Source organism: Medicago truncatula, chromosome 4 (assembly GCF_003473485.1).
Source record: "Medicago truncatula cultivar Jemalong A17 chromosome 4, MtrunA17r5.0-ANR, whole genome shotgun sequence".
Lineage (NCBI taxonomy): Eukaryota > Viridiplantae > Streptophyta > Magnoliopsida > Fabales > Fabaceae > Medicago > Medicago truncatula.
In genome coordinates, this window is record NC_053045.1 from 45,696,557 (window position 1) to 45,719,731 (window position 23,175).

The following is a 23,175-nucleotide window of genomic DNA, read 5'->3' on the forward strand; positions in this document are numbered from 1 at the left end:
GTTGCATTTCATTGCGTAGAAAGGGAGATCTGATCTGATCGGATCGAATAGCGGGTCAAAATAACCCATTTACAGTTGACGGGCGAAGAAGACGAGTGTAAAAAAAATAAAAAAAAATAAAAAAATCAGCAAGGCATGACTCAAACCAGCGCCTCAAACATAAATAAAGATGGCGACTTAACCAACTACACCACGCATACAATCCTATATTACATGGATTTTTATTGTATTTAATATCTATTACCATTTTTGAAATGATCATTTAATTCATTTTATTGTGGGTTTTTATATAGACCAAGTCTTACATAGACACAAGCCTCGGATTTTAACCATGTTTCAGTCACCGGAGAAGTGTAGTTCCTAAGTTAACTAGTTTCTAAGCGGATAGTTTGCCCGATCGATTTACCTCTGAGAATCCGATCTGAGAAATTTCAGTTCCTATATCCTTATAGGTATACTAAATCCGTTTTCAACGGTCTAATTGATTGTATTTGTGTCGTTCAGATTCTAGCCACGTTTCAGTCATCGGTGGAGTGTAGTTCCTAAGTTGACTAGTCTCAGAGGGGATAGTTCGTCTAATCGACTTACCTCTGGGACTATTTAACAATGTCTCAGATAGGTTAAATATTCTTCATCGCTCAATCGTGTCAGTCAATGTCTCAGAATAAAATTAATAATGTCTCAGATAGGTTAAATATTCTTCATCGTTCAATCGTGTCAGTCAGTGTCACAAAATAAAATTAACAATGTCCTTGATAGGTTAAATATTCTTCATCGCTCAATTGTGTCAGTCAATGTCTCAGAAAAAATTAACAATGTTCCATATAGGTTAAATATTCTTCATCTCTCAATCGTGTCAATCAGTTGCTCCGAATAAAATTAACAATGGCTCAGATAGGTTAAATATTCTTCATCGCTCAATCGTGTCAGTCAGTGGCTCCGAATAAAATTAACAATGTCCGAGATATTTAAATATCTTCATCGCTCAATCGTGTTAGTCAACAACTATGATATTGGCTGAACAAAATGACTTTTTCAAAAGAGTCATTTTCTTAACTACACCATAGAAGCTCCATATAAGATTTGTCGTGTCTAACTTACGAGGGTTCAACCCAAGGAAGAGAGCAAAAATATTGATGATGCTTCTATGTTTCAAACGTTAGTACAAGGTTTGGAAGTTATTTATAAGAGCTACACCACATTCAACCATGACAAAAAGATATGTAGGAGCTTTCCTAAGCAATAGAAATCAAAGGTCATTGCTATTCAGTTTGCTTTTCTTACAAAGAGTTTTATAGAGGATGTCATTGTGACCATAGTGTTTCCTCGAGGTACTCAATTTGTTAATTTTGAATCTTTGTTTCACCATAGTTGCCAAGACATTTTTGCTTTGTCTATCGGTTGTACCTTTGTTTAATCCTCTTCTTCACAAATCTTTAAAGAACGGTAAAATTGTGATTTTTTTTTTTCCGACCCTAAAGCGAAAAATAATTTCATGTCCGACCTTCTATCAATATTATTTACTTAAATGACTCACTTTTAGATTTTTTATTTTATTACATTACCACCAAATGCAATGGCGGTATTACCAGAAGCCATCATGTGTCATGCTCTAATACGCCAACAAGAGAGAATGTGTTTAATAGTAAAAGTCTTATAATGTGTGTTTAAAGGTATATGTTAAGAGATCTAAAATAGAACTTATACATTAAAAATTACAATTTTTATACTTTTAAAAAGAATTGAATGCAAGATTTTGTCAATATTTCTATACGAAGTTCTAACATGTGTTTTTTTTTATTAAAGGTTCTAACACGTGCTTTAAAAGTACATGTTAGCAATTGCACCATAATAATACAGTAGGTCTCACTACATTGAAAATGATTTTTAAAATAAAAAAGTAACGACAAAAGGAGACAAAAGAATTTTGTAAACAATATTGCCTTTAAATTTGCTAAGGTGTAAGATTATATTAAGAAATGTTAGTGCTGAGTGTTTGATTGGAATCCAAATATACCCACTTCTATGTGTATATATACTCCAATATTGAGCCACACTTTCAACACCATCATCTTATTAGTCCAAAAAAAATATATATCTTCTCTCTAATTTCTTGTTTCAAAACCAAAATAGGAACACAGATACATATCGTGAAGATGAAGGAAGTATGTAACTCATTGCAAGGACTAAAACCAGTCATTGTTATGGTGTTTGTGCAGATTGCATATGCTGCTATGAATATCATGTGCAAGCTCGTTATAAATGATGGGATGAGTATGAGGGTTGCGACTGCTTACCGCCTCATTTGTGCATCAGCTTTCACTATTCCAGTTGCCCTTTTCTTTGACAGGTAATCATCCTCTTACTGAAAATGTCAAATCCAATTTAGATAATTAAAAGTGGGGTATCGATATATGCAATGTCATGAGTGATATAAGTACACTATCCTGAAATTGTGTAAAAATATGTAAAATATTATAAAAATTCTTTAAAAAAAAAAGTTTTTTTTAACAAAAACTTAGATTAGATATGTATTTTTAACCATCAAAAATTGACATATTTATAAAAATAAAAACATATTTAACCTAAATTAATATAAGACTCGTAAATCACGTGGATCTCATAAAATTTTATGAAACCTATATAAGTTTTAATCAATAAAAAGAGTAAACTTCATCTACAACAAAACCGTTAGTTTTAATCAATAAATTTTTCATCAATAAAAGAGAGTAAACTACTGCAACAAACCCCCCCCATATAGAAGTCCATACAATAACATAAACTTCATCTATATGTCGATTAACCTATGCTAAAAGTGGTAGTGATGAGATCAAAGTGAAACGTGACATGTTATAGCTTTTAAGAGCACGACTTAATGACTAGACCTTTATGAATAATGCTATTACAATTTTGGAGATGAATTTACCAATTCTCAAAGTAACATGAGACTCGTGCTTTAGATTAACTAGGCAAAATTTGGTTTTCCTTTTTTCTTGTATGCAGGAGGAAAAGACCAAAGATTACTTGGAAGGTGCTTTTTATGGCATTCCTATCTGGGTTGTTTGGGTATATGCTACTTTTCTTTTTCTTTTCCTGCATCAATATTGTCTGGCGCCTATGGTAACTTTAGCTTTTAGAGTAAATATAATTAATTTTGTGGTAACTTCCGCGCCTTATATTGAAAATGAACTTATATTTAAGGACAAATTTTTACATTAAAAGTTATCTTGACATGAGCTCATTGCATAAAGAAGGCATAAATAAATAGAACACAATTCATGAATATTATATTAAAATCTGAGCACTCGTAGAAATATTTGATTGGTTTCTTTTTGTGTGTTATTTTTTTATATAAAAAAGTAGGGAAGAGAAAAAAAAATTAATAAATGTGAAATCATCCTCAACATATTCAAACTAAATTACAAAGCTAAGACTCTTACCACCAAGTTGAGTAGACTTTGTTCTACAATCATAAGAAATGACAACCTATTTAGCTTCATGGAGAAGCACAAAAATATGCTTTCTAGTTAATAAATAATTGTTTATTGTAAAAAAAAAAAAAAAAAAAGACAACCTATTTTGCACGTGTAGCGGAACTTCAAGATGTGCTTTATTTGTTTTCTTTTCTAATTTATCAAACAATATGTTGCGTTGGATGAGTGATAAGACTAGACATGATAAGATTAGAAATGACACCATTAGAGAGAGAGTGGAGGTAGCACCTATAGTAGAAAAGTTGGTAGAAAATAGGCTTAGATGGTTTGGACATGTAGAGAGAAGATTCGTAGATGCCGTCGTAAGAAGAGTAGATCAAATGGATGAGAGTCAGGTTAAAAGATTAGAGGAAGATCTAGGAAAACTATTAGAGAAATCATTAGAAAGGATTTAGAAGTCAATGAGTTGAATCCAAATATGGTTTATGATAGAACAATATGACGTCATTTGATCAATGTAGCCGACTCCATTTAGTGGGATAAGGCTTGGTTATTGTTGTTGTTTTGAAATAATGTATGTTTTTATTTTATCTTTTGTAAAGACAGGAATGTATCTTCACTCTCAATTAAAATGCTCATATACTAGTCACGTAATATTTCAGGGGAAGTTTATTTATAAACCTTTATGCCGAGGGTATTGCTTTAACCTCAGCAACATTTATGCTAGCTATGTTCAACCTTACTCCAGGCATTACCTTCATCATGGCAATATTATTTGGGTACTCACTCATACTCGTTATACCTTTCTTGTTTTCAAAACAACTTGTGAATTCGACTCTAAGACATTATTCCACGACTTCGCATTTCTTTCTAAATGCTTAAGGTTGCCCAATACGCTGCCTGATCCTCGTCCAGCTGCAGCAACAGAGTAAAAATGGCAATTGTGATGTCATAAGTGCTACTAGAAGGGGGATATATAGTTCACTTAGTTGCGCTAAGGGATTATAAAAGTTAAGGGGTTAGGGTTTGAATTCTCGTAAAGGAGAAAATTCTAACTTAACAATTAACATCGCTAATCTTTTATAGTTTTCTAGTCTTCCCATTTCGGAATCAGAGCAATATTGCTCATATTGAGAGTGCCAGGGAACTGGCCTATTGAGATTCAGGAGCAACAATTATGAAAAATGTCTTCGCTAGATATAGACCAGAAATGATCGTTAAAGCTAAGATTGAGTCTGTCAAGGGGCCGGGTATTTATCAGCTCTCATGGTAAACATAGCTTCTTCAAATTCTTGAATGGTAAAGGAGAAAAAAGCTTGTTATTATCAGCTTTCGAAATTGAGCGAGCAATTGCATTTAGATTTCTGACCCTAGCCTTCTTTTAGAACAGGTTTTGAAAGTAATTTGTAGTCGAAGTACATTACTCATGATTACTTATAAACCTCACACCATTATAATCTTCTAAATAAGTAATGTGATTAACCTTCTTTCCAAAGGTTTTAAATAATGGTCTCAGTCACGCTAAGATTTTCGTGATTTCAACTTTAAAAAGTAGCACACATACAAAACAAGGTGCACACATCAAACACAAACCAACAACAAAAAACGTAGCAAACAACAACACAAACAAAGGTCATTCACTCTAACTCTATGTCTCGATCATTATTTTCTGTTTTTCTTTTTCATCACCAAGAGAGTTGCAACACAATCAAAACCCTAATTTTTTTCTCTAAAATCTCATCTTTGCTACCCAAATTAAGAGAGTGAAAGTCAATTTTAAATTACCTTGGAGGATATTTGGATTAATATTGATCGTCAATTTTCTCTTTTTCATCTAATCTTCAATTTTAAAACGAAATTTCCTTCAAAATTTAAGTTTTTTTTGTATGTTTGTAACGGCGTTTCTTGGCCGTAACAATATTTCGCGGTCAAAACGTCATTCCATAATGACTGCAACTGTATTTTCTCTTTGAACTTCATTCTCAACGTTAAAATGGTCAAAAACGATAACGATCATTGCCTATACCGTTTTGTGATGGCCGTTTTTACGGTATCATCCCGTTTTTTAAAACCTTGCTTCCTTGTAGACGAGGCCAATGCATGAAAAATTGGGTATTGAGCTCTCCGTCACAAAATCAGTGAGTCTTTGCAGCTTATCGCGAAAATAAATCTTTCTTAACAAGCAAATGTTTCTTATGTCGCCTCAATGTAGTAAAGCAGCTCGCATATTTTTATTTTTTTGTTCAACTTTCCTTTATGTAAATGTCTTTTGTATTGTTTAAGTACAAGTATAAGACAGCATGCATATTCACAAAAACAATATCAATTATTAAATAATAATTTAAGTTGGCCCAGCAAGTTTCCACTTATGAAAAAGATCTAATTTTAGTGGAATATGAGATTTCCATCACATCATCCAAACATTTCGAGTATTATTTATTACTTAAAATCTACCCTACCTAATAGACCATATTGTAGTGTACTCTACTGTTTGGCACATATCACACATGTTTCATTTCCAATTGCATTGTGGAAGGTTCCATGAATTGAAGAAAGTGATCCACACAATTAAGATGCATTGTTGATTAAGTTTCAAATTAATTTTCTTTTTAGTGTTCTTTGAGCTCTAAACCTTTCTATTTTTAAGAAGCCGAATCTCCTCATCCTAAATAAAGTTATCCCGGTAGTAGGAATCGTTCCGTAACACAAGCTCCACCCAAATACAGTGACTTTTGATGATATTATGCATGACCAAAGCCAATCTACTGTCTGCAAAAAAAAAAAAAAAAAAAAAACTGCAATCGAAACCAGATTGCAGCAAAAAAAATACAGCTAGGCTTTACTTTGAAAACTAGTTATACATATATGCTTTTTTTACAAGCACATATTTATGCTTTTGATTTTCCATAGATTGGAAAAATTGAATTGGAGTCTAGCAGAAGGAAAGGCTAAAGTGATGGGAACAGCAATTGGAATTAGTGGTGCGATGCTGATGACATTTTACAATGGAGCAGAAATCAATATTCGTTCATCAAATATTAACCTTTTGCATGCACATCAGAACCAAAATGGGCATATGGAGCCGCAACATGCAGACTTTAGTAATAAACTATTGGGCGTTCTATGTGCTATAGGAAGCAGCTGCTTTTTTTCTCTATGGTTTATCATTCAGGTTAGCTTAATATATATATATATATATATATATATATATATATATATATATATATATATATATATATATATATATATATATATATATGGTCACACTAACAACAAGTGTCTTCAGATGACAATGCATAATATATGCGAGGTCTGGGGTTCGAACCCCGATCACCAACAAAAAAAAAAAAGGATTTTATGTGTTTAGTCCCTGTAAATACGAGTCACGGACCATTTTTTAAATGACCCCTATTTGTAGGGACTAAACACATGTAAAAGAAAGAAAAAAAAAAATCAAATGTCTAAAGGTCATGCAAATTCATTTTACATAAGTTTATAAATGCAAATGGTCCCCACAAATCTCAAGAGTTTTAGTTGCTGCAATTTTATTTTATTTTTTTGTATTTTGTCCTTGAAAATATATAATTTTTTGTTTTTATCCTTCATGATTTATATTAGTCCATGCAAAATTTATTCATATTGACATCCAGGGGCGGTTCTAAGGCCCGACGATCTCAGGCATTCGTCCGGGCTCCGGGCTAAATTTTTTGCAATTTCTTGTGTAAATTTCTATGAATTTTTTATATAAATCCCTATAAATTGGGCAAATTCTTTACATTTTTTATTATTTGCTTGCAATTTCTTATGTACGCCCTATAAATGTGTTGCAAATTTTTTTTTGCCCGGGCTTTACAATATTCCTGGCTCCGCCACTGTTGACATCCATCTTTGTAACATCACAGACACCCATTTTAATACTATAAATATACTTTGCATGGACTAAAATAAAGAAAACCAATGATTAAAAGGAAGATGTGGTATATTTGTAATGACTAAAAACATACTTAAATCGTTTATGGGAAATGCTAAGTGCATTTGTTAAAAAGTTCAAACTCTTAATAATGGTATATTCAACACATTGAAAAATAAAAATAAAAACTTTTCCTATAAAAAAAATCTATCAATTTTATTTTTTTTAATCTTTAACAAGCATAACCCATCTTATATAAATATCAAAGTTTTTTTTTTGGCAATCTTTTATATATCAAATTTATTATGTGAATATGTTGTTTCATTGTTTTGTCTGTCATGGGACAGTGATGAGTCCATTGACTCTGTAGGCTAAAATGAATAAAGAATATCCAAGCCATCACTCAAGCACAGCTTTGATGTCGACAATGGGAGCAATTCAAGCCATCGTTTTTGCTATTTGTGTGGACAGAGATTTGACCCAATGGAAGCTTGGTTACAATATCAGACTTCTCATGGTAGCTTATTCGGTATGCTCATTGAAATTTAATAAAGGTTTAAATACGTGCTTCAGCTCCGTAAATATATTGTATTTTGATTTTTAGTTCATGTTTTTTAAGATCCAAAGGTAAATATATTAAGAGAAAGTAGGAGATGAATTAAGCACAACATGTACCTAAAAAGGGCTCAAAACAATGTCTCGAATAACCAACTAAAAAAAGAAAAAACAAGAAGAAAAAACGCCAATATCGACATTACAAAGTGGACAGTCCTATACAAGCAAAAGGATTCGTCCACCAAGAATGAAAGTCGATACAAAAGTTAGGCCTATGAGCATTATGCCACCACTAAGAATGAAGTTTTACTTTGTCAATCAGCTGACTAATGGATGACTGTTTGTTTTGAAAAATCAGCATGTTTTGTTCCTTCAAAATGATTCATATAGAGGCTAGTGGCTACCCATATAAGTTGAAGACAATGACGAATTTCATTTCTAAAAAGGTGAGCCCCCTAAAGTGAAATGCATGCAAACATATATCAAAGGGAAGCACACTAAATATCCCCACCACCAATGCAAAATAGATGACCAGAAGCACCCAAAAAGATGACACTTCAAAAAAAGAGTATTAATTGTTTCATATTGCCACAACCCCAAGAGCACTCCAAATTCCTTGAATGTAAAGCGCCACAAACCAAGTTGTCTTGTGTCGGAATCCTTTTATTCAGCAACCGACGCAAAAATAAAGCAAATTTGAGAGGCAGTGCCTTATTTCAAATGAAGTCCATGAAAGGAGGATGAACATGGTGCTCTTCATTAGTCAACATATCATAGACTCCTTTTACCGTATAACCATGTTAAGTATCATATTTTCAAAACTAACAATCTGCAATAGAAGCTAGCAAAACAATATTAGCCAGCAAAGAACAACGGTCCTCTAAAAAATCCTCGCAACTCCTTCTTATAGCACACCTTACCTCGGTGAATCCAATTAATTTTGTAAGGTATTCAATTAGAAAGAAAAAAAAAATTGCTTTTTTTTTGGAGTACTATTATTTTTCTTTTTAGTTCATGTAAATTTATTATTTTGCTTTTTGTTCTTAGAAATATTTCACATTTTGTTTTTGCTCTTTGATGTTATGTTTTAGCTCCTACAAAGTTCAATTATATTGAAATTGATCCTTATAATATGTAGAATATTTAATTTTAATTCCTCTATTATGAGAGAGATTACATGCTCTTCCTAGGTCTCCAACAAGTAGGACATTTTGGCATATATTTTTCTAGGTACGGTAGTTTGGTATATATTTTTCATATGTGGGTTATTTAAGTAAGAAATTCATTAATCGAAGTCATATATTTTCAATCAAACATTAACTATTTTATTTTTATTCTTTTTACAAATAAATATTGTATACATTACTTTTAAATTATTATAGTTTACTAAGATTTTATAACATCATTTAATACTCCAGCAATTATTATTAATGACATTTTAGTAAAATTGTTCTAGGAAAATAAGTTATTTATCAATAAAATTACTCATTACAAACGAATATCAAACATCACTTCATAGGAAAATAATACTAAATAAAAATATAAAAAGTTGTTAAAAAACATGAAGAAAAAATAAATACTCTTTTTATAAAAATAGGAAAATAATACTTAATTATGAAGAAAATGTTAATCAGATACAGTGTTTCTAGCTTTCCTCAACATAATTATCCACTTCCAAATACTCAATAATATTAAATACTCAATGAAATGTTGTTTAATCTAAATGAATGTTGATGTAGGGAATTGTAATCTCTGGAATAGCTACAATTGTTATTGCTTGGTGCATAAAGATGAGAGGCCCTCTCTTTGCCTCTGTTTTCTATCCTCTTCAACTTTTACTTGTGGCTGTCTCTGCTTATCTGTTGTTGGATGAGAAGTTATATCTAGGAAGGTATGTTGCAACTGTTTTTTTTTTTTTTTTTACAAAGAGAAGAAGGTATGTTACAAGTGCTAATTGCCTTGTAAATATACTGCTATATAATTTCTTATTTTTCTATCCTTTTATATCAATGATATTTGATTTCATATAATTTGGTTATATATTTTATAGTATCCTTGGAGCAGTGTTGATCGTGTGCGGCCTATATATAGTGCTGTGGAGTAAGAACAAAGAAATGAAAGAAAAAGTTCAGGTTACGAGCATGGCCGGTCCAACATATTCTGAGGCATAAAACGAAAATTAAAGTGATTCTTTTTGTGTAATAAAATATTTGTCTAAAATTTTATAAAGCAAATGAGTATTCATGGTCGCTTTGTTGAGTATTTAAAAGCAAATGAACGATAAGATTTGAATAACGACATAGAATCTAGAGCAGTCGTATGAGATTGGTTTAACTTTGCTTACGCGTTTGAAAAATGTCAAAGAACACAGAATTTCCACCACGGTACAGCAGCATGTATGATCACCCGCAGTTCCGTCAAAAGCTCAATTAGGTACATACAAGTTCAATGTTGATGTCTCATTCTCTCAGTCTCGTGAGCATATTAAGGTGGGAATCAATGTTTGTGACGAACAAGGGCGCTTTGTTCTTGCTGAAACAGAATGGATTGAACCTCTTATGAAAGTTGATATTGGTGAGGCTCTCGGTTTACTAACGGTATTGAATTAAGTTAATGATTTGTTGACCACTTTCACAACAACAAAAGCAATGTTTCACAGAAAGGTGCTATTATTGAAGATCGTAGACGTCTTTTGTCTAATATGGGTAAAAGTTGTCATGTTGAGTTCATCAGGAGACAACTTAAAAAGTTTCGAGATTCCTACTATTATCTTTTGAAAGTATAATTTTCCAAACTCTTTTGTAATGTCTGTTAGTGCCATAACTAGCCAAGTTTATTGAATCTATTTTGAACCGTGTTATTTATGCGTTCTTATTTATGCAATGATAAATATGTCTATTTAGTTATTCTTGAATTTAATGGTGTTCTTTATCTAGCTAATATTGAATTGAACTTAAGGAATAATTCATTACTAACCCAAGGTTTTATAACTGGATCTAGAATAACTATTCACTAGATAATTGTCTTAGAGATATTGAATTATCCAGTTGTGATAAAGAGTTTAGCAAAAGATCATGCTTATGAGGGTATTAGTTCACCTAAGAGATTAGTGCTCTTTGTTGGATAAACGGGACATTGAACCAAGATATTAGTCTTGGTATGTTTTCATGAGATATTTAATTAATCATAATCTCTATAGAGACAATTTATTTTATTACTTGACGTTATATTTTATATTTTGGTACACTTGTTAAACTTCCATCAAGCACATAAGGTTTGAGTACAAAAACTCAATCCTAGTTAATGCAGATGGTACACCAGTCACCAATGCTAAGAGTAGATTGGATTGCTACCCAGAAAAAACAATACTCACTAAGCCAGATATCTAAACATTATCTTTTGTGTGGCCATGACAAAATACTTGTTTTACAAGTGTGGCAGCAACGTCACGACTAAGGAGACATGGGCCGGGATTCATTGCCTAGAGGTTAAAGGTCGCCGCCATTCAAGAAGCTAAGGACCTTAATACGTTAGCTCTTGAAAATTTATTAAGTTCACTCAAAGATCATGAGTGTGACTACGCGAGTGAAAAAATGATGAATTTGAGAAGAAATCAAAATCGCTTGCTTATAATCAAAATCAAAACCCAAAATCTCCTTCTTCAAAGTTCAACATACAAATGCAAGACCAGACGATGATCGTCACATGATTATTCTGAAGATTTAGATGATGAGCTTACATGCTAATATAAAAGATCCCAAGACTTGTGGTCAGATAATTGTCAGATGTAGAGGGGTGTCGACGATGATGCAAGTACAAGTGTGGATGAAAAAACCCCGCTTGAGGGGACCACAATGAATTGATGACGCACCCTTTGAAGGGAAGATTTTTGTTGAGTTAGAGCTTAGAAAACATTGGATAGAAAAATGAGTGGTGTGCAATATAAAAGTGAGTAACCCATAAATCTAATTACTAAAGATTTTGGATAATGATGTGAAAATTAACTTGTATGAATATTATTCTTGGTCCAATGTAGATGATCCCCTTTTTTCTCTCTTTAGTAACTACTAATTCTATATTTCTCATCAATATTATTTAATATAATAGATAAAATTATTAAATTATGTAATTCAATTCTTGACGGTTTAATTGTGGTTCAACCATCGAACCATGAACAGGTTAAATCACCGGTTCAATTTTTAAAACAAGGATATATAAACTCCAATGTTGTGCTACACTTTCCATTCCTTCATATTCTCTTTATTTTCTTGAGTCTCAAAACCCAATAGCAGCACAATCTTGAAGATGAAAGGGGTATACAATTCATTGCAAGCACTAAAACCAATCATCCTAATGTTGTTTGTGCAGATTGCATATGCTGCTGTGAATATCATGTACAAGCTCGTTATAAATGATGGGATGAGTATGAGGGTTGCTTCTGCCTACCGCCTCGCTTTTGCATCAGCTTTCACTATTCCTCTTGCTTTTATCTTTGATAGGTTCATTTTGCTTCATCACTTCTTATTATTGCTTATGTTTACGCCACTCTGGCTTGATTGAGAATGATAATTATTTTGTTCATTCATTGAAGATTCTTTATATAATAAAAATGTCAAATTAAAAATTTAATATACAGTATCATTTGAAATATTTTTTTTTGGATATCAAGTGTTTCTTATAATTGTGAGAGAATTTATAAGAACAGTTCTGTCTTTAAAAGCACCTCCATATATCTTTTGTATAAATATAATTTGTGTGAGAAAATGAGTTAGGATCAGCTGACATTTAGCATTGCATCTTTAATGGTTGGATTTGTAAAAGTAATATTCTACACAAAGTTACTATAGATGTGTAACTTTGTTAAGTTTGACATCTGATGAACATAAAACTGTTCTCAAAATATTTTTAAGTAGTTTTATTTTATTTTTTTTTTAAAAATCCAATCATACTTACATTTACTTTATGGCGAATATAGGAAATTTATTAATATTTTTGTAAGATGTACTACAAATTGTAGCGGTCCTGTAATTTCATTGTAGAAATAGTTTTTGTATACATATTTTACTATGAAGTGAAACGATCCAGATATGGTGAAGGCTGGAGAAATATGAATTATAGCCCTTGGGATTAGAATTTAGCTTATTTGAGAGAAGTAAAGTATTATAATGACAACAACAAAAAACGTCATCAAATCCTCTTCATTTTTCACCCAATTAAATTCTCTTCATAAAAAATGTCACTTTCTTGAAATTCTATATTACATATTAAATCATATTTGTCTTTTTCTTTTGTTATGTAGGAAGAGTACTAGACCAAAGATTACTTGGAAGGTTCTTTTTCTTTCATTTCTATGTGGATTGTTTGGGTACGCTACCTGAATTCCTCGCCTGTTCCTCCAAATAATTTTCGGACATATATTGGTATGAGATATAGTAAATAATTAATTAAAGATACTAATATGGTTATGTAATGTTGCAGGGGAAGTTTATTTCTAAACCTTTATGGCGTTGCCCTCGATTTGACTTCAGCAACGTTTATGTTGTCCATGTCCAACCTTATTCCAGGAATTACCTTCATCATGGCCATATCTGCCAGGTATATACCTACACCCTCATTAGTCATTTTACATTAAATTTACTTTATCATTATGTACCAATGAAGTAAAAATAAAATACTTATATCCAATTATATATCATTATTTATGTAGTTACTTGTATAAATAATATCTTTGGAAGTAATAATACTATATGGCATGACATAATTATTAGTATGATATTACACACTATTTTATTTTTTTCGATTTTTCATAGATTGGAAAAGCTAAATTGGGGATTAGTAGAGGGAAAGGCCAAAGTAATAGGAACAGTAATTGGCATTGGTGGGGCAATGCTTATGATATTTTACAAAGGAGTGGAAATTAATATTTGGTCTTCCAATATCAACCTTATGCACCAACATAGGAACCAAAATGGGCTTATGGATCCAAAACATAGGGACTTCAGTAATAATATAGTGGGTGTTCCATGTGCAATAGCAAGCGTTTGCTCTTTTTCTTTATGGTTAATCATCCAGGTTAGCTTAATTAGTTATATCCATATTCCTTAATTAAGGTCGAATATTTTTTGTGAATATGATGTTTGAGGTTTACAGGCTAAGTTGAATGAAGAATATCCATTCCATCATTCATGCTCAGCATTGATGTGCTCAATGGGAGCAGTTCAAGCCATTGTTGTTGCTCTTTGTGTCGATAGGGATTGGACCGAATGGAAGCTGGGTTACGATATCAGGCTTCTCACTATGGCTTATTCGGTATGCTCGTACAAATTTAAGAATTTAATTCATATACATTGTTAGTCAATGCATATGCCGTAAATGCTCAACATGAACTATTTTGTTTACCAAAATTGTTGTTATTGAAGTTGTTAAATGTATGTGAATGTTAATGCAGGGTATTGTGGTCTCTGGGTCAGTGGTTATTGTTATTTCTTGGTGTATAAGGATGAGGGGTCCTCTATTTGTGTCTGTTTTCAATCCTCTTCAGCTTTTACTTGTAGCTGTCTTTGCCTATTTGTTCTTGGATGAGAAGTTATATTTTGGAAGGTATAGTATAAATCTTACTTACCCTAAACATATGTTATTCATGGGTTTATCGTTTTATTTGCATGCACGATACAGAATTTGATTTGATATAGTTTGGTTGTATATAGTGTTTTTGGAGCAGTATTGATTGTGTGTGGCCTATATGCGGTGCTTTGGAGTAAGGGCATAGAAATGAAAAAAAAGACTCAATTATTATCATTAAAAATCAAGGTTGAGAATGAAGCAGTAGAGCTTGTTCTGTCTAATCCTGACAAGTGCATCCAAAGCAACAAGACTCAAACCAATACTATTGAGAATGTTACCATCGGTCAATGATTATTCTATTGAAAAATAAATGGCGTGAAGAATATGAAATTCTAATCAATGGAAAAAAAATTAAATTAGCAGCTGATTAGGTGTCTGTTATTCTAACCAATCTGTGCCTACGCAATCAAATAAAACTACTATTGCTCAAAAAAAATCAAGTAGAAATAATTAACAGCTGATTAGGTGTTTGTTATGCTAAAAGATAAGGTGATGTGATAAAACTTGATTGGCAAACTGCAAAAGGATGACAATGTCAAGCATTCAAATAGCAAAGACAGACGTTCAAATCCTATTGACATTGAATTAGAAAGCATATGCTACTTTTACTTGTTTCTTTTAATATAGCTACAAATACAATAATATCTTATTCAGGTTTTCAACAAAATGCAGTGCCAAAGATGTTCTTAATTGAATCTGTATTGTAATTGCATGTAGCAGAATGTTAGAGAATATGATTTTAATTTTTAATTAATACCTTCTTCTAACCTTATGACTCTCTTATATAGAAAACATAACACAAAACAACTAACTGCCGAACTCCCTAACTGTCAGCCGTTTAGAAAAGTTGGTTAGAATGCAATCAGTTAGTTACACAGGGTCATTATCTCCTCTTTACCTCTTATCATTCTATGCCACTTTCTTAATTACTTCAATTTTTTTATGCCAAACTCTAGCATCAAGTTATTAATCACAGTTTGGTTAACCAATACGTGTCCGGCAATGACAACAAAGACTCAGACACTCTTTTTTGACTGATTCTGAGACTGCACGACATTCCTTATGCACTAAAAGGAACCAAAATGAAAAGAAACCAACAACGATTGCAAAATTTAAAAACCAAACTACATATATAGAATTATAGATGTTAAGGTAAAGAAAATTAAGAAGTAAAGGTACCTTTTTCTGCAAATAATCAAACCACATATGAAAATTGTCTCCTTGAGTTGGTGAACAGAAGAGCTTTTTTTTTGCCACATGAAACACAATAGTGTGAGAAATAAAGTATTCAGCAAAAAAAAAGTACTTTACATAGTCAAGAAACATTGCAGTTTATCATGATGGCCTAAGATTTTTAACAAAATGATACCGCACACAAATGGACACTTCCTAAATGGAAGCGAGAAAGTTCACACCACTAAATGATATAGCAAATCTATAATTGTTCTAGACATCATTGACCACAGGAAACAAAGGAGCACCAACAGCTATGGTATTTCTTATTTTGTTCAAAAAAACTCCACTAAAAGCAATTGCATAACTGTTAACTCACCAAAAGACTGGATAGGCATCCAAATAATGTTGACCAAAAACATTAGAGGACAATTCAAACAGCATCATCATCTGTATAGTTGACAGCTTGGTACCAATAATGAAGAACCCCAGCATCCACAAAAACTTTACGAGCAGCTGCTTCAGTGATGCAGTCATGAACACTGAACCTATTGAAGCTCGATTTGGCAACACTTCCTTGCCACACCAGAACACATTTATTGGCATCGCCTGAATCTTCATTATCTTCTTTCTCTTTTGAAACATCACGCCATTTAATACGTCTAAGCATAAGTTTCCCATACCTCTTAATTGACTTGCTTCCACCTTCAACCACGACAACGCTAATACCATCACAAATCACCGCACATCCAGTCAAACGATTTTCTTGAGCATTAGCATAAACTCTAAAGCGGGCTTTGTGATGAGAAAGGTCATTTACCCTGTAAAGTGAGACAAGTGTGTCCAATGTATTTGGGTCATCAAACAACTTCCTTTCCTTCTTCTCACGCAGCTCAGCAGGAGTAAGCTTGTGTGCAATATTCCTATCTATGTGAGCCTGCTCACGCTCGGCAGCTGCATTACGTACTTCCTTTTCAAGCCGGGTGGGATCTTGAGTTGCTTCAGTCCCTAGTACCTTATGTAAATTACTCATCTTGACCTTTGGTTTTGGCGGTTCTATGAAACCCTGTCTAATCATCTCCTGTCGCTTTTTCTCCTTAGCTATACGCCTTTGGGTCCTTAGTTTCTTCTGCTCCTGTTTAGTTGGCTTGATAAGTTGAGGTGGTGGAGGGGCGGGCTCAGCAGGCGGTTCAATAGGCCGAGGAGTTTCCACATAAAAGTTGAATTCTTCCATTTTCATATTGCCTTCATCTATATAGTACCATTGGCAATGTCGCCATAATTTCCAGAATGCAGAAGTTCCACGTCCCACCACCCAATATCTGGAATTGGGTCCTTCAGTTTTGCTTTCATTGCAACTCTCTCTGTAATTTCTATTAAGTTCGGATTGATATCAGGAGCAGCCTTTGCCTTTGCTAGCTGTGCTTGTTTGTCCTTCTGTTCTTTTGCTTGAGCTTCTCCAAATTTACTCTTCCATTTTATTGATTCAGCATCTCTTGACCATTTTCCTTCCTCCACAAACAGAAAATTCATCCTCTTAGGCCGCAGGAGCTTTGTTTTGTCGATACCCATTCTTTCATCAAAATGAGGATTAGATTCAGGATTAACATCCAATACAGGTTTTAGTATTTCAAATGCATCTTTCTTCTGTTTATTAATGTTGACCTTTAATGTGCTAAGGTTGCTTGGCTTAGTTACATTAACAACATTTCCATGTTCATCTATTTCACGTCCCTGGGCGTCAAGACGAAGAAAAGGAGCTTTGGTTCTCTTATTCAACTGAGGAATTTTCTTCAGCTTCTCTGACAACAATTTCTGAATTTGTAAAGCCTTCTTAGCCTTTGCTAAGGCATCACTACTAGAGAGGCTTCCAAGTTTATCACCAAATCTCCTACGTTCCTTCTTTGCTTCAGAAACCCTAATTATCTTATCATCCAATTCCCTATCCTCGCTATGTTCTCTATCTTTCCTCTTATGCAAGGAGTATCGAGTTTCCACTGAATACTCCATCTCTTCATCGCGCTTCGATTTAGACCTACCTTAGCTACCCTCTCTTTCGTCTCTGTCGTATCCCCTATCCCTGTCTCGGTCTTCTCTGTGATTCCGATCAGATCGATGATGGCGGTGGTCATCGGAATCGTGGCAGTTACGGTCGCGGTCACGTTCGGGGTGTCGATCGCTGTTTCGCCTATCGAATATGTCTCTCTCGTTCATGTTAGGGTTTGGGAGATACTCACGTCTCTTCCCTCCCTTTCTATCGTTAATTGGGTGCGATTTTTCAACCTAGAAGGATGCTTGCCTTGCAAAGCCAAAATTCAATTTATTTTCGCGTTTGTTTATCTATTTATATTTATATTAGGAATAGGTTATAAAAAATAATAATATCTTTCAAAATTATTTACATTTGTTTCATAATTATTTCAAATTTAATCTATTCTCTGAAACTTTTTTTGAAGAAGAAGAAATTCTCTGAAACTTAATAACTACCAAAAATACAATCTTATCTCTCTTTAATTTTTTGACATGCATGTCATCATAATTATATTTTCTTTGTGTCTTTTGTTTCAATCTCCCCCTATTTTTTCTCTCTTTAAAACAAATTAAAACAAACTTACTCAATTAAAACAAACTAACTTAATCTTTTTTTGAAAGAACAAGCTAACTTTATTTTAATCCTAATCAAAACAAATTTTCATATTATTTCAATTCTAAATATCTAGAGTTAAAACGAATCTATCTATTCTCTAATTTTGTAAGTTAATGAACAGCAAAAACACAATATTTCCTCATCTTAATCATTTGATATATAGATATATTTTTATCTTTTTGTATCTTTTGTAACAAAAAATACATTTGGATGAGAGAAAATAATTGTAAAACGATTGGGTTGATTTTATAACAAAACATTCCCTTTTCTAAACAAACTAAATTAATTTTTAAAAGTAATTTTAATACGATAAAACAAACAGAAAGTAGATTTTGATTTTTTTTTTATAAAAGCTCTAAAAAATATTCTTTAAATTATTGAATGTTAAAATCATTATTATTTTAATATGTAAGTTCTATGAAGCCGTTTGTTATAACTTTAAAAAAAAATTAACATTTAGAGAGCCTTGTATATATTTGTTATAGTTTTTTTAAAAAACCAGGATCAACAAAAAATTTAAAAACAACTTGGAATGAAAATATATTAAAAGTATATTTTTTTTAGAGGGGGGGAGAAAATAAATATCAAGAGATGAAGGTAATTTTGTAACAAACATTCAATTTATATAGTTGTATCCAAACAAATTAAATTATTAAATTGTTATTTTAAGAAGTGATTGTTATTACGATTAACAAACACAAAGTTGATTATGTTTTTTCATAAAATATCTAAAAATAATCTCTAAATTATTGAATGTCAAAATCATTTTTTTAACCTATAAAAAAGTATCCATATATTTAATTTATATCTAAATATAACTTTATGATGTTTATGAGCTTTTATCTCACACTGGATCAATTTGGTAATAAGAACTAGCTATCTTCCTATTTGTTTTTCTTTTTTAGGTAATCCATTGAAAATGACAATTGTTTCAATATTTAGTATAAAATATTATTAATAAATAATTAAAGTTGTGTTTTGACACGTGTGAAGATGGTTGACCTCGACATATATTTTGTGAAACGGAGGGAGTATAAACACTTGTATAAAATTCAAGTTTAGTAAGTTGTAACATTCCTCAATTATTACTTAATTTGAGGACTGAAAGGAGTTGGTGCAATATAAATTATAATGCAAATCATATGCCAAACATGAAATTAAGAACTTATTAAAGAATCATTATTCTGAAATATATACTACAAAGCACTAAATGTTTGTTAGTAGCACACCTAACCTAACAATGATTGTACTTTCTATTTAACAAATGGGAGAAAATTATTCAAAAGATAGAAATAAATTGTTTTGAAAGTAATATCCAACAGAGAGGAGTCTCTTTGCAAGTCATCATGGAGATTAATGCTCCTTGCAAAATTCAGCAAAAACTGGTAGTCTTCTTTTAGTGTTCGGCTTATTGAGAATGCGGAAAATGTATGCATCAAGTACTTCCTCCCTAGAGGGAACTCTGTCTGAACCATTTGGGAGGACAACCTCAATGCCATCATCCAGAGGTGACCAGTCGTTGATGGTGTTGGTGTTGGGATTGACAGTGTTACGATGAGGCTCAGGCGAAGTTGGTTGGGATCTTGCAAGTCTTGCGATTACAGCACCAGCGGGTTCATGAAAATAGCAGGTATCTGAGCCACACATGCACTTGTCCATCTATGCCTACACAATCAAGTAAAAATACTATTGCTCAGAAAAAAGAAAAATAATCAAGTAGAAATAATTAACAGTTGATTAGGTGTTTATTATGCTAAAAGATAAGGTGATGTGTATATAATTAATTTGATTGGCAAACTACAAAAGGATGATAATATCAAGCATTCAGGTTATACCTATATTATTATAGCCACAAATATAATAATATCTTATTCAGGCCGTTTTCAACAAATTATGCAGTACCAAAGATGTTCTTTATTGTAATTGCATGTAGCAGAATGTTAGAGAATATGATTTTAATTTTTAATTAATACCTTCTAGTAACCTTATTTACTTTAATTTCTTTATGCCAAACTCTAGCATCAAGATTCTTAATCAAACTCTCTGAGAACACTTTCAATCCCTAGTATCACACTTTCAACTGCACAACATTCCTTATACACTAAAAACGAAAAGAAACCAACAAGGATTGCAGAATTTAAAAACCAAACTACATATACAGAATTATAGATGTTAAGGTAAAGAAAATTAAGAAGTAAAGGTACCTTTTTCTGCAAATAATCAAACCTCGTATATATGAAAATTGTCTCCTTGAATTGGTGGAAGGAAACCTAGAAGGATGCTTGCTTGCAAAGCCAAAATACAATCTATTTTTCGTTTTTGTTTGTCTATTTATATTAGGATTAGCTAGGTTATAAAAAATAATAATATCTTTCAATTATTTAGATTTGTTTTATATTTGTTACAAATTTAACTGATTTCAAACTAGAATTATCTTGTTACAAATTTATATATTTGATTGTATCTTTAGATCTTTAGAGTCAATGGGGTAAGATCCCATATATTAATATCTTTTTTTTTTAATCTTTTAAATAAAATTTGGGAGAAGATTTTCTTTGTTTCTTTGAGAGTATCGATTTGTTTGTGTTGCTCAAGGTTATAGCTCCACCAAAATAACTGGCTGTTATCGTTCATAACATTCATCTTAGGATAGGTTGAAACAACGAAAACTTTATTTATAATCAAACAGCCACCTTTATTGTAAAATTCAAGGTTAACCCTAAATTCAAGTTTTAATTTTCTAACCAATGGATATGTTATAGAATTTCTTCCATTTTCACTATGAATGTTTGAATGGAATGGTTACAAATTACAATCAGAAATTCCTTCAGCCCTATGATTCTATAACGTTGTAATTCAATTCCGGCTTAAATATGGAAATGGTCCCTGTAAATATCTGGCATTTTGGATTTAGTCCCTATAAAAATATTTTTTTGGTTTTAGTCCATGCAAATATAGAATATTTGGTTTTGGTCCTTGGTATTTTGTTTTAATCCTTGTAAAATCATTTCATATTGAAATTGGTCCCTATAATATTCATTTTAGTCCTCATTTTGAAGGACTAAAATCAAATATTCTACATATTACAAGGACCAAATCCAATATGAATCAATTTTACAAGGACTAAAATAAAATACCAAGGACCAAAACCAAATTTTTTATATTTGCAGGGACTAAAACCAAAAAAAATATTTTTACAGGGACTAAAACCAAAATGTCAGATATTTGCTGGGACAATTTTCATATTTAAGCCTTCAATTCCTTCAATATCTAACATATCCAAGAAACCCTAGATTTTGAAAATCCCTTCAAAATATGATCTTTGTTCTTCTCCTTGATTTCATCAACGCTAATCTTGAATCTTCAATTCCTAATTGAGTTAGCATCTCACAACATGAGTTGATCACTATCTAAAACCTATAAATTATGATTATATATAAGTGAAAATAATATTCTTCTTTTCCAAAACTCTAAAGTATGATTGAAAAATCTTCAATGTACACTCACGAACACTCACAGACAAAAAAAAACTTATCTAAGTCTATATCACAATGAATCACTTGATGAAATTGAGTCAAAGAGTTTTCAATTTTGCCTTTCTAATGAATGGGAATTATCGATAATGAATGTGTAAATGAATCGGTGTGGCATAAAGAAGAGACTATACGAGGAAGTTAAATGCATTAAAAAAATGAAATTTTGTAGGCATCATTAGAATCCCAAGTAACATGATTCAAATCAACATTATAACAAAGTTAATTTGAATTACCCTTCAAAGTAATTTGAATTTCCCTTTAGCAAGATACACAAAAAGGAGTAAATTCAAAGTTCCATTTTATCTTAGAAATTGACACCCTTATATCTTGATTCGAATCATCACAAAAAAAAAAAAAAATATTACTCTATAGTGCGCATGATTTTAATCATGCACCTACGAAAAACTTTAAATTGCACTCAACCTAAGCATGACTCAAATCATGATATCCAAAATGACTTAGAAACTTATTTTAATGCATTTTCATTAGTGCTTCAAAAAAAAAAAAACTTTCATCAGTTATAAACATGATTCTATTATGTAACTAAAATTATTCATGTTTCAAAAGTGATTTTCTCTGATCCAAAAGACATTGAAGATTATTGAAAGAAGACTAATTAGATCATCTAAACTAAACTTAGTTTTTACATACACCAAACACACTAATCCTTTATTAAGAGAGACATATAATCACACTTTACCATCAAAACATACATTGTGGTGGTAATTGTGTTGAGACTACCACAATTTAACATCCTTCTTGTCACAAGTAACTCATGCCAGTAATTTGTTTCGCTAGACCCAAGTCCTTCCTTGTAAAGGACTTACTTAAATCATTCTTTAGGCTTTGAATCTTACTAATTTCACGACCATTAGTCAACATGTCATCCACAAATAGTAATATGATGTAAAATCATCATCAGGGATTGATATCTTTTATATTCTATTAGATTAGAAGACCATGGAAGATAAAGCTATCCCACATCTACAGAGAAGCAAATATAGTGAATTAATAAACACTAAAGTATGACATTGTAGAAGTTTTTCTCCCCCCACCTTGTTTTGATATCACTTGTTACGGAGTATGAGAGACGCGAAAGCAACATTTTCATCAAAAATCTTAAAGTGTTAGATATATGGTTCACCTCTCTTATATATCTAACATCAAATTATTCATAATCAATGTACAACTAATCATCCACATTTAAATCCAACAGGTAGCTCTCATATGTCCTCGGTATACCTTTTTAAGCTAGCAAATAGACGTCTTTTTCTTTTTACGCAACCTTGTTACTTG

The 23,175-nt window shown here is 31.9% G+C and overlaps 3 protein-coding genes across 5 annotated transcripts; 2 read left to right on the plus strand and 1 right to left on the minus strand.

Moving 5' to 3' along the window:
* The first annotated feature begins 2,078 nt into the window (after positions 1 to 2,078).
* LOC112421385 (WAT1-related protein At1g68170) lies at positions 2,079 to 10,751 on the plus strand. Of its 3 annotated transcripts, XM_024782983.2 has the most exons (7): positions 2,079 to 2,350; positions 3,004 to 3,066; positions 4,097 to 4,213; positions 6,345 to 6,606; positions 7,715 to 7,873; positions 9,639 to 9,790; positions 9,950 to 10,751. In XM_024782983.2, exons 1-7 carry the CDS (start codon positions 2,157 to 2,159, stop codon positions 10,068 to 10,070), a joined length of 1,068 nt encoding a protein of 355 aa, XP_024638751.1. In that variant the 5' UTR covers positions 2,079 to 2,156; the 3' UTR covers positions 10,071 to 10,751. The 3 variants fall into 3 exon arrangements, with proteins under 3 accessions (XP_024638751.1, XP_024638754.1, XP_024638756.1); XM_024782986.2 differs by lacking the exon at positions 4,097 to 4,213; XM_024782988.2 differs by lacking the exons at positions 3,004 to 3,066; positions 4,097 to 4,213.
* Positions 10,752 to 12,125: 1,374 nt separating this feature from the next.
* Positions 12,126 to 15,085, plus strand: LOC25493314 (WAT1-related protein At1g25270). Its single transcript, XM_013601790.3, has 7 exons — positions 12,126 to 12,398; positions 13,199 to 13,264; positions 13,378 to 13,494; positions 13,710 to 13,971; positions 14,050 to 14,208; positions 14,348 to 14,499; positions 14,607 to 15,085. The coding sequence occupies exons 1-7, from the start codon at positions 12,205 to 12,207 to the stop codon at positions 14,812 to 14,814; spliced, it is 1,158 nt and encodes a 385-aa protein (XP_013457244.1). The 5' UTR covers positions 12,126 to 12,204; the 3' UTR covers positions 14,815 to 15,085.
* A 737-nt stretch (positions 15,086 to 15,822) lies between these two features.
* Positions 15,823 to 17,946, minus strand: LOC112421393 (protein RDM16). The gene is given in 2 exon segments (XM_024783030.2): positions 15,823 to 16,951; positions 16,954 to 17,946. Coding segments are annotated over 2 exon segments (1,575 nt in total). The 5' UTR covers positions 17,707 to 17,946; the 3' UTR covers positions 15,823 to 16,129.
* Positions 17,947 to 23,175: the final 5,229 nt, after the last annotated feature.